General features: G+C 54.3%; 1 protein-coding gene across 6 annotated transcripts in view; it reads right to left on the bottom strand.

The window, feature by feature from the left end:
• Positions 1–12,058, bottom strand: part of kcnt2b (potassium sodium-activated channel subfamily T member 2b) — a 116,890-nt gene that overhangs the window by 81,813 nt on the left and 23,019 nt on the right. For 5 of the 6 annotated variants that reach the window (XM_085971939.1, XM_085971936.1, XM_085971937.1 and 2 more), the window contains exons 2-3: positions 7,179–7,258; positions 1,629–1,731 (exon numbers count right to left, since the gene is read on the bottom strand). In XM_085971939.1, coding sequence (XP_085828065.1) covers positions 1,629–1,731; positions 7,179–7,258 — 183 coding nt within the window. Of the gene's footprint in view, positions 1–1,628; positions 1,732–7,178; positions 7,259–12,058 lie in introns of those variants that run through there. The other variant, XM_085971942.1, reaches the window with a different exon arrangement.

Below are 12,058 nucleotides of genomic sequence, written 5' to 3' on the forward strand. Positions count from 1 at the left end.
CGGGATTGACGGGCGAGGGATAGACCGGGATTGACGGGCGAGGGATAGACCGGGATTGACGGGCGAGGGATAGACCGGGATTGACGGGCGAGGGATAGACCGGGATTGACGGGCGAGGGATAGACCGGGATTGACGGGCGAGGGATAGACCGGGATTGACGGGCGAGGGATAGACCGGGATTGACGGGCGAGGGATAGACCGGGATTGACGGGCGAGGGATAGACCGGGATTGACGGGCGAGGGATAGACCGGGATTGACGGGCGAGGGATAGACCGGGATTGACGGGCGAGGGATAGACCGGGATTGACGGGCGAGGGATAGACCGGGATTGACGGGCGAGGGATAGAGTGGAAATAACAACAGAAAATGTTGGAAAAACTCAGCAGGCCAGGCAACATCCGTGGAGAGAAATTAGAGTCGACGTTTCGGGTCGAAACCCTTTTTCAAAACTGGAAAGGAAATGAAATAGATCGAAGACAGGGCTGTGATAGATCAAAAGAAGTAAAGAAACATTAAGAGGTATTCAAAACCAGACGAGATGGTGATAGGACAGTGGAGACAAAAGACGGCTCGGATTAGGTGTGAAGTGTACTGGCAGGATGAGAGACAGCTGCCATGTAGGAGACAGAAAAAAAAGGAAAGGGGTGGTGGGGGGGGGGGAAGGAAAGACCCAAAACAAAGGGGTGGAAAAAATATATAAGTAAAAATGTAATAGGGGCCGAGGTTATGATCTGAAATTGTTGAACTCGATATTGAGTCCGGAAGGCTGTAAAGTGCCTAATCAGAAGATGAGGTGCTGTTCCTCGAGTTTACACCGAGCTTCCGTGGAACAATGCAAGAGGCCAAGGACGGTGAGGTCCGAGTGGGAATGGAGCGGTGAATTAAAATGATAGGCGACCGGAAGCTCGGGGTCACCCTTACGGACTGAACGGAGGTGTTCCGCAAAGCGGTCACCCAATCTGCGTTTGGTCTCCCCAATGTAGAGGAGACCGCATCGTGAGCAGCGAATACAGTATACTAGATTGCAAGAAGTACAAGTAAATCGCTGTTTCACCTGGAAGGGGTGTTTGGGGCCCTGGACAGTGGGAAGGGGGGAGGTATAGGGGCAGGTGTTACATCTCCTGCGCTTGCACGGTAAGGTGCCAGGCGAAGGGTAAGGGCTGTTGGGGGTGATAGAGGAGTGGACCAGGGTGCCTCGGAGGGAGCGGTCCCTACGGAATGCTGAAAGGGGGGTGGGGGGGGAAGATGCGTTTGGTTGTGGGATCACTTTGGAGGTAGCGGAAATGGCGGAGGATGATCCGTTGAATGTGGAGGCTGGTGGGGTGAAATGTGAGGACAAGGGGAACCCTATCGTGTTTCCGGGAGGGAGGGGCAGGGGTGAGGGCAGAAGTGCGGGAGATAGAACGGACACGGGCGTTCTTATGCAGGACAGTGCGTGTCTGTGAACGAGGAATGTCCCAGCTAATGTTTCTGCTGATTTCTGCTGAAGGGTCTCCACCAAAAATGTTAACCTGTCTTTTCTCTTTTGGATCCGACCAACTTGCTGCACATTCACAGCAATTGTGTCTATTTGTGTGAGGATTCTCTTGTACTGATGTGCTGAAAGGTTGCGTGTTTGTTACTCACCAGCCCCCTCTCCCCTCACGAGGATCATCCAGGAGGACGCGGATTATGTAAATCATGCAGCTTAGTAACTTCAGAGAGAATTTAAACAGTCTGACTCTCAGACCTGCAACCGAGCAAATAATTGAACAGATCACTGAAAGCACACATGCAACATCCAACATCTGCCACTTCTTGCTTACGGCCCCCGCCCCCTGCCTCTATCCCCACCCCTCCCCCTATCCCCGCCCCCTCCCTCCATCCCCGCCCCCTGCCTCCGTCCCAGCCCCTCCCCTATCCCCGCCCCCTCCCTCCATGCCCCTCCCCTATCCCCGCCCCCTCCCTCCATGCCCCTCCCCTATCCCCGCCCTCTCCCTCCATCCCCGACCCCTTCCCTGCCCCCTATCCCCCTGTGGTAAACCACTTTTATCGTTCACTCTATCGTTACACTATGGTTATCACTGTTATATCGTTACACTATGGTTATCACTGTTTACACTGTTGTATCACTACACGAGGTCGCCTCTTGTCACGCTGTTATACCTGGGCTGACCACTGCTGACTCCGCCCATGGCTCCACCTACCTGCCCCGGTATAAAGGTGGTCGACTGGCTGGTATTCCTCCTTGTTGGATCCGATCACCCACGAGGGTGGGCTCTGTTATTTAGCCAATAAAAACCTATAGTTACTTTCTTAACTCGTCGCTTTTCATTGGATGAATTGATAGGTATATCAATTTTATTGGCTAAATTTTAAAATGTCGTTACCTGAGCAGCCAAACGACCAGTCAACGGAGCAGCCAAACGGCCAGTCAGACGCCCAGCTACAACAGCCACAGCAGCCGGCCTGGCTGCGAGCCCTCCGACCACCGTACCTGGATCTAAACCCACAGGCAGCAAACTCAGCCCTCGACTTCGAACACTGGCTGAGCTGTTTCGAATCCTACCTGGGAGAATCCGGCGTGCCTCAGAGATCCAAGCTAAGAGTTCTGAACGCCCAAGTGAGCCCTAAAGTATTTGCACTCATCCGGGACCTTACTACATACGAGGCCGCCATCAACCTGCTGAAACAACAGTACCGGAGCCCAGTAAATTCCATGAAAGCAAGACATCTCCTAAGATCCCGCCCGCAACAGCCAGGAGAGTCTGTAGATGAATTTTTACGGGCGCTACAAACACTCGGCAGGGACTGTGACTTTAAAGCGGTAACGGCGGCAGAAAATACTGAGGATAATATCCGCGATGCCTTCGTGAAAGGCCTGCGGTCCAACTACTCACGGCAAAGACTGCTTGAAGCAAAGGACCTCGACCTGAACACAGCTGCAGCCCTCGCTCGCTCCCTAGAAGTGGCCCATCGGGACCTCGAGGCGTACTCCAGGTACTGTAATTCGCGACCCTGGGACTCGGGACCGACCCCGACCGCAATACCCCTCGCAGCGCCGCCCCTGGGACCTACCTCAGCGTCGGCGTCCCGGACCCGATCGGGACCGCCACCCCCGGTACCGGCTGCGACATCGGACCCCCGCGATCGGGCCGCCGGCTGCTTCTTCTGCGGCCAGGCGAAACACCCGAGGTCGCGCTGCCCTGCGAGAAACGCGACTTGCTCCAGTTGCCAGAAGAAAGGCCACTTCGCTAAGGCCTGCAGAGGGAGAGCCACAGACACCAGCAGTGCCTCATGCGAGCTGTGGGGGCGGCCATCTTTCATCAAGGCCACAGATGCCAGTATCCCCTCGTGTGAGTCGTGGGGGCGGCCATCTTTGATCAAGGCCACCGACACCAGCAGTGCCACATGTGAGCTGTGGGGGCAGCCATCTTCTCCGCCATCTTACTCCACCTCGTGGGCGCCGCCATTTTACCCACCACACTCGACCGCCACCTCGCCTCCAGACCCGACCACCGCCTCACCCGCAGACTACAGCAGCTCGCTCAGCCATACACTAGCCTCCGTCACACTGGACCAAGCTCGCCCGCATCACCTGTCCAAGTCCATGATGGACATCGAAGTAAACGGCCACGCCACGACCTGCCTGTTCGACAGCGGAAGCACGGAGAGCTTCATCCATCCAGACACGGTGAGCCACTACTCCCTCACTGTCCGGCCAACGCGCAACCGGGTCTCGATAGCGTCTAGGTCCCACTCTACAGACATCAGCGGCTACTGTGTTGTGACCCTGTCGGTTAGGGGCACGGAGTATAAAAATTTTAAACTTCTCGTCCTGCCCCAACTCTGCGCTGCCGTCCTACTAGGGCTGGATTTCCAATCCCACCTTCAAAGTGTCACTCTAGCATACGGTAGACCCCTCCCCCCACTCACAGTCGACAACCAGCAGCCTTTAAACCGCCCACCGCGTACCACCTGCGGCCTATCCACCCTCAGGGTTCCGCCTCCCTCCCTGTTCGCCAACCTCACCCGCGACTGTAAACCCGTAGCCACCAAGAGCAGGCGGTACAGCGCCGGGGACAGAGCTTTTATTAGCTCTGAAGTGCAGCGCCTCCTGAAGGAGGGCATCATCGAGAGGAGCAACAGCCCCTGGCACGCTCAGGTCGTAGTCGTCAAGACCGGCGATAAAAACCGCCTAGTCATCGACTACAGCCAAACCATAAACCGGTACACCCAGCTGGACGCATACCCCCTTCCCCGCATATCTGATATGGTCAATCAGATTGCACAGTACCGCGTATTCTCTACCATCGACCTTAAGTCGGCTTATCACCAACTCCCTATCCGCCCTGAGGACTGCCAGTATACCGCCTTCGAGGCGAATGGCCGCCTCTACCACTTCCTGAGGGTTCCCTTCGGCGTCACCAACGGGGTTTCGGTCTTCCAAAGGGAGATGGACCGGATGGTTGACCAGAACGGGCTGCAAGCCACGTTCCCCTATCTAGATAACGTCACCATCTGCGGCCGCGACCGGCAGGACCACGATGCTAATCTGGAGAGATTCCTCCGTACGGCCCAGCGGCAGAACCTCACCTACAATAAGGAGAAATGTGTGTTTAACACCTCGCGCCTTGCCATCCTCGGCTGCGTAGTAGAGAACGGAGTCATCGGCCCCGACCCCGAAAGAATGCGCCCCCTCATGGAGCTTCCCCTCCCCCACTGTCCAAAGGCGCTGAGGAGAACCCTGGGGCTCTTCGCCTACTATGCCCAATGGGTGCCCAATTATGCGGACAAAGCCAGACCCCTCATGAAGTCCACCTCCTTCCCCCTGATGGCAGAAGCGTGCGCAGCCTTCTCCCTCATTAAGGGAGACATTGCTAAGGCCACAATGCACGCGGTGGATGAGTCTATCCCTTTCCAAGTGGAGAGCGATGCATCCGACTTCGCCCTGGCCGCAACCCTTAACCAGGAGGGGAGACCAGTGGCCTTCTTCTCAAGGACCCTCCAGGGCCCTGAGATCCGGCACTCCTCGGTCGAGAAGGAGGCCCAGGCGATCGTGGAGGCTGTACGACGCTGGAGGCATTACCTGGCAGGCAAACGATTTACCCTCCTCACCGACCAACGTTCGGTCGCCTTTATGTTTAATAACAAGCTGAGGGGCAAAATCAAGAACGACAAGATCTTGAGGTGGAGAATCGAGCTCTCCACCTATGATTATGATATCTTGTACCGGCCTGGTAAACTGAACGAACCCCCAGATGCTCTATCACGAAGTACATGCGCCAGTGTGCAAAGTGATAGACTGCAGACCCTCCACAACGACCTCTGCCACCCCGGGGTCACCAGACTTTACCACTTCATTAAGGCCCGCAACCTGCCCTACTCCATCGAGGAGGTCAGGACCATGACCAGGAACTGCCAAACCTGTGCCGAATGCAAACCGCATTTCTTTAGGCCGGACAGAGCAAGCCTGATCAAGGCCACCCGCCCCTTCGAGCGCTTGAGCATCGATTTTAAGGGGCCCCTCCCGTCCTCTGACCGTAATGTGTACTTCCTCAACATTATTGATGAGTACTCCCGTTTCCCCTTCGCCTTCCCCTGCCCAGACATGACCAGTACCACGGTCATCAGATGCCTGAACGACCTCTTCGCCTTGTTCGGGTTCCCGAACTATATACATAGCGACCGGGGCTCCTCCTTCATGAGTGAGGAACTTCGCCAGTTCCTACTAGCGAGAGGTATTGCTGCAAGCGGGACCACCAGCTACAACCCCCGGGGGAACGGCCAGGTGGAAAGAGAGAACGCGACTGTCTGGAAGGCCGTTCTCTTAGCCTTAAAGTCTAAGGGCCTCCCAACCTCTCGCTGGCAGGAAGTCCTCCCGGCAGCGCTGCACTCCATCCGGTCACTGCTTTGCACTGCCATTAGCGCCACCCCCCCATGAACGAATGTTTGTTTTCCCCAGGAAATCGACTACGGGAACCACGCTACCAACTTGGCTGACCTCTCCGGGGCCCGTCTTGCTGCGAAAGCACACGAGGGCCCATAAAACGGACCCCCTGGTCGAGAGGGTGGACCTCCTGCACGCCAACCCCCAGTACGCCTATGTGGCATACCCAGACGGGCGGGAGGACACAGTCTCCTTACGAGACCTCGCATCCTCGGGCACCCCTGAGACACCACCATTACCCCCCACCACTCCCCCAGATCCAGCCCAGGTAGACGGCATGCCGGAACCCCACGAGCCTTCGCCGACCACGCAGACACCAGCATTAACGTCGGATACTGCATCACCGCCGCCGCTGCTGCGATGATCAGAAAGGCTTACGAGGCCTCCGGACAGACTGACATACCCGAACTGGTAGTACACTTCACCCCGCCGGACTCAAATCTAAACAAGGGGTGAATGTGGTAAACCACTTTTATCGTTCACTATCGTTACACTATGGTTATCACTGTTTACACTGTTGTATCACTACACGAGGTCGCCTCTTGTCACGCTGTTATACCTGGGCTGACCACTGCTGACTCCGCCCATGGCTCCACCTACCTGCCCAGGTATAAAGGTGGTCGACTGGCTGGTATTCCTCCTTGTTGGATCCGATCACCCACGAGGGTGGGCTCTGTTATTTAGCCAATAAAAACCTATAGTTACTTTCTTAACTCGTCGCTTTTCATTGGATGAATTGATAGGTATATCACCCCCCCATCCCCTCCCCTATCCCCGCCCTCTCCCTCCATCCCCAACCCCTTCCCCGCCCCCTATCCTCCCCATCCCTGCCCTCTCCCTCCATCCCTGCCCCCTCCCCTATCCCCGCCCTCTCCCTCCATCCCCACCCCTCCCTCCCCCTATCCCCGCCCCCTCCCTCCATCCCCGCCCCTCCTCCTATCCCTGCCCCCTCCCCTATCCCTTCCCCCTCCCCTATCCCCGCCCCCTCTCTCCATCCCCGCCCCCTCCCCCTATCCCCGCCCCCTGCCTCCATCCCCGCCCCCTGCTCAGATCAAGTAACTGAGCACCATTGGGCACAATGTCTGTGGGGCTCAGTACCACAATGAGCGGTGCCCTTACCCCACAAGGTTACGAGGAAGCACACAGGCATCTTATTCCACATGGTGTCTAATACTTCATGCCTGCCACTCACCCACCCACACTCACTGACCAACCACCCAACAGAAACTTCGAGAAGTTCTACTTACTAGATCGCTGGTTTTTGATGAAGAATAATTTGAGTCGTTCTTTGAATGTGTTTTCATTTACGTAGAACTCCACCTGCACTCTGCAAGAGAATCAAAAAAAGATAAAACGACTAAATGAGGGACACCAAGACAAGAACGAACACTGGACTCGGCCCCAGAATCGGGTGACAATATACACAGATCAGTCCAAACGACAGGCCTCTCTACTTGCACACTCCTCTCCGGGTGCTGGCTCTCACTGGGATACGGACTCCACAGATGCACCTGCCCTCTGGAACCTCATCCGACCTGCAGTCTTCAAATCTCAGCCTAGACAACGAGTGCCAGCAAACTGTTTGATCGCAAAGAGCATTAGGGCTGAGCCCATTCCTGTCCTTAACTCACATCCACACGCACTTTGCAGCAGGGTAACTGGATAGGAATCAGGAGCGGGACTCCTGCCTGATTGTTCTTCTCCTTGGCTAAGGAGCACTGAGCCCCTGACTGTCGTCAGTCACCCAGCACATGTGGCAGAATGAACAGTGGCATTCCTGGTCTGTCTGACTGGCTTCAATGCCCAGGCAGTGACCACTCCACTCTGATGAACTCGTTGACACAGACTGAGAGTTTACAGCCAGGTAACTCCCAGTCTAATACAATAGCAAAATACTGCGGATGCTGGAAATCTGAAATAACAACAGAAAATGCTGGAAACACTCAGCAGGTCAGGCAGCATCGAGGAGAGTCAACATTTCGAGTCGGGGGACCCTGATGCTGCCTGACCTGCTGAGTGTTTCCAGCATTTTCTGTTGTTATTTCAAACCCCCAGTCTAAGTTACTGACAGATAGATAGCAGGTATCTCAGTAACGATTCAGCTCGACTGTTTGCTGATGTCAAAGCTCCTGCAAACAGGCCTGAAACATCTGCTCGCGTAACACTGAATCTGGAGCAATTAGTGCCGTTTAATAAGCAGGCTCGAGATGGGAGCCACAAAGCAGGGACTGGGTAAGAAAGGGTTGTGATTACAGACTGGGGGAGGATGGGTCAGGTAGGCAATCCAAGGCAAAGGCAGCCATTATGACGATATTAATTGGCCATCCTGTGAGCTGGAGCTGCCACTATACCTCGGCACAGCAGCAGAGGGCTGTGCCCTCCCAGCACCAGGCTGCAGTGTGTCAGGGTGACAGCACACAGACAGATACAGCTTCTATTTGCACCGCATTCCCAGTCTCTGCTCACCTGCTGTTGAGGTGCACCTAATGCAATGAGAGCTTGCATTTCCACCAAAGGCCCCTGTCGCTCGCCACTGACTCCATCCCTCTCCCTAACATCTGCCTGAGGCTGAACCACACTGTTCGCAACCTTGGTGTCACATTTGACCTTGAAATGAGCTTCCGACCACATATCCGCAGCATAACAAAGACCGCCTACTTCCACCTCCATAACATTGCCTGTCTCCGCCCCTGCCTCAGCTCCGCTGCTGAAACCCTCATCCATGCCTTTGTTACCTCTAGACTTGACTATTCCAACGCACTCCTGGCTGGCTACCACATTCCACCCTACGTAAACTTGAGATCATCCAAAACTCGGCTGCCCGTGTCCTAACTCGCACCAAGTCCCATTCACCCGTGATCACCCCTGTGCTCGCTGACCTACATTCGCTCCCGGTTAAGCAGCGCCTCGATTTCAAAATTCTCATCCTTGTTTTCAAATCCCTCCATGGCCTCGCCCCTTCCTAGCTCTGTAATCTCCTTCAGCCCCACAACCCCCCAAGATGCCTAAACCGGTCCGCCTCTCTCCTCCTTTAAGTCACTCTTTAAAACCTACCTCTTTGACCAAGCTTTTTGTTCATCTGCCCTAATTTCTCCTTATGTGTCAATTTTTTTGTCTTACAACACTCCTGTGAAGCACCTTGGGACGTTTTACTACATTAAAGGGGCTATATAAATACAAGTTGTTGTTGTTGTAGTTTCTGAGGCTAGAGTGTCCTGTTACTGCACACACTCACTCTCCATCACCAGGAAGGCAGTGATGATGCTGAACCCGATCCTTCAGAACAAGTAACAATTACCACCTTGGGCATTCTCTCCCCAAATTGTTTTCCCTCCTGTCCTGAAGGCAGTAAGTCTGGGTACAGTTCAACAGGTGCTGGCACCCTCTTGTCCTTCAACCAATGGGCATCCTTTATGTGTGAGCCTAGTGAGGGCTGCATTCTCCTCTGAAACCCCGTCAGAAATTGTGCAGGATGGCAGCAGAGAAAGAGGGAAAGATTGGGTGGTGAGGTCTATCATCGCCTTACTACCGCAACCTGGATTCCCCTCCTTCCGCCCCGGCCATTCCTTGCCTACCAACCTTATCCTCAAGATCTGTCTGAATCAATGGAAAAGACCAAACTATTAGATTAAATAGTTCAGGCTAAAAAAACGAATTAGATTTATATAATGGATACAATTATACAGAATGGTTGGATTAAATCAGCAGACAAAGTTAACACTCAACTGAACTTAACTTTGCACTACCTGTACCAATAAAATAAACATTTAAGCAATTCTTTTCTGTAACTTTTGAACCAGTTTTTAGATGAAAAGCTTTATGTGAGAACTGGTGCTTGTGAAGCTCCTGTGGCCTCCGATTCATAAAGGCACAATAAAATAGGAATCTGAAGGACATGGGAAACCTGGTTCAGTGCCTTTCTGCTCTTTGTCCAGAGACAAAAAGGAACTGCACATATCCACTACTTCAACAAACACAGCCACACCAAACAGGATTTGACTCTTTCCAGAGCAGCAAACTCATAGGTTGTCCGCTGAACTAACCAAGCCACTGTGTCCTAACGGGACTGTCTGCAAGTAATCAATGTAAACAATTCCCTTTGAAGTGGCTTCCATGCTGGAAATAGGATCTGCGTTTCACCACCCCAACACACAGGCTGTCACAGACAGTCATAAACCGGGACAGACAGACAAGTCCAGTGATATACCTATCAATTCATCCAATGAAAAGCGACGAGTTAAGACAGTAACTATAGGTTTTTATTGGCTAAATAACAGAGCCCACCCTCGTGGGTGATCGGATCCAACAAGGAGGAATACCAGCCAGTCGACCACCTTTATACCTGGGCAAGTAGGTGGAGCCATGGGCGGAGTCAGCAGTGGTCAGCCCAGGTATAACAGCGTGACAAGAGGCGACCTCGTGTAGTGATACAACAGTGTAAACAGTGATAACCATAGTGTAGCGATATAACAGTGATAACCATAGTGTAACGATAGTGAACGATAAAAGTGGTTTACCACATTCACCCCTTGTTTAGATTTGAGTCCGGCGGGGTGAAGTGTACTACCAGTTTGGGTATGTCAGTCTGTCCGGAGGCCTCGTAAGCCTTTCCGATCGTCGCAGCAGCGGCGGCGGTGATGCAGTATCCGATGTTAATGCTGGTGTCTGCGTGGTCGGCGAAGGCTCGTGGGGTTCCGGCATGCCGTCTACCTGGGCTGGATTTGGGGGGGTGGTGGGGGGTAACGGTGGTGTCTCAGGGATGCCCGAGGGTGCGAGGTCTCGTAAGGAGACTGTGTCCTCCCGCCCGTCTGGGTATGCCACATAGGCGTACTGGGGGTTGGCGTGCAGGAGGTCCACCCTCTCGACCAGGGGGTCCGTTTTATGGGCCCTCGTGTGCTTTCGCAGCAAGACGGGCCCCGGAGAGGTCAGCCAAGTTGGTAGCGTGGTTCCCGTAGTTGACTTCCTGGGGAAAACAAACATTCGTTCATGGGGGGTGGCGTTAATGGCAGTGCAAAGCAGTGGCCGGATGGAATGCAGCGCTGCCGGGAGGACTTCCTGCCAGCGAGAGGTTGGGAGGCCCTTGGACTTTAAGGCTAAGAGAACGGCCTTCCAGACAGTCGCGTTCTCTCTTTCCACCTGGCCGTTCCCTCGGGGGTTGTAGCTGGTGGTCCTGCTTGCAGCAATACCTCTCGCTAGTAGGAACTGGCGAAGTTCCTCGCTCATGAAGGAGGAGCCCCGGTCGCTATGTATATAGTTCGGGAACCCGAACACGGCGAAGAGGTCGTTCAGGCATTTGATGACCGTGGTACTGGTCATGTCTGGGCAGGGGAAGGCAAAGGGGAAACGGGAGTACTCGTCAATGATGTTGAGGAAGTACACATTACGGTCAGAGGACGGGAGGGGCCCCTTAAAATCGATGCTCAAGCGCTCGAAGGGGCGGGTGGCCTTGATCAGGCTTGCTCTGTCCGGCCTAAAGAAATGCGGTTTGCATTCGGCACAGGTTTGGCAGTTCCTGGTCATGGTCCTGACCTCCTCGATGGAGTAGGGCAGGTTGCGGGCCTTAATGAAGTGGTAAAGTCTGGTGACTCCGGGGTGGCAGAGGTCGTTGTGGAGGGTCTGCAGTCTATCAATTTGCGCGTTGGCGCATGTACTTCGTGATAGAGCATCTGGGGGTTCGTTCAGTTTACCAGGCCGGTACAAGATATCATAATCATAGGTGGAGAGCTCGATTCTCCACCTCAAGATCTTGTCGTTCTTGATTTTGCCCCTCAGCTTGTTATTAAACATAAAAGCGACCGAACGCTGGTCGGTGAGGAGGGTAAATCGTTTGCCTGCCAGGTAATGCCTCCAGCGTCGTACAGCCTCCACGATCGCCTGGGCCTCCTTCTCGACCGAGGAGTGCCGGATCTCAGGGCCCTGGAGGGTCCTTGAGAAGAAGGCCACCGGTCTCCCCTCCTGGTTAAGGGTTGCGGCTAGGGCGAAGTCGGATGCATCGCTCTCCACTTGGAAAGGGATAGACTCATCCACCGCATGCATTGTGGCCTTAGCAATGTCTCCCTTAATGAGGGAGAAGGCTGCGCACGCTTCTGCCGTCAGGGGGAAGGAGGCGGACTTCATGAGGGGTCTG

The sequence above is a fragment of the Somniosus microcephalus genome, chromosome 31 (assembly GCF_052327205.1).
Source record: "Somniosus microcephalus isolate GS21.2 chromosome 31, FLI_Smic_1.0, whole genome shotgun sequence".
Lineage (NCBI taxonomy): Eukaryota > Metazoa > Chordata > Chondrichthyes > Squaliformes > Somniosidae > Somniosus > Somniosus microcephalus.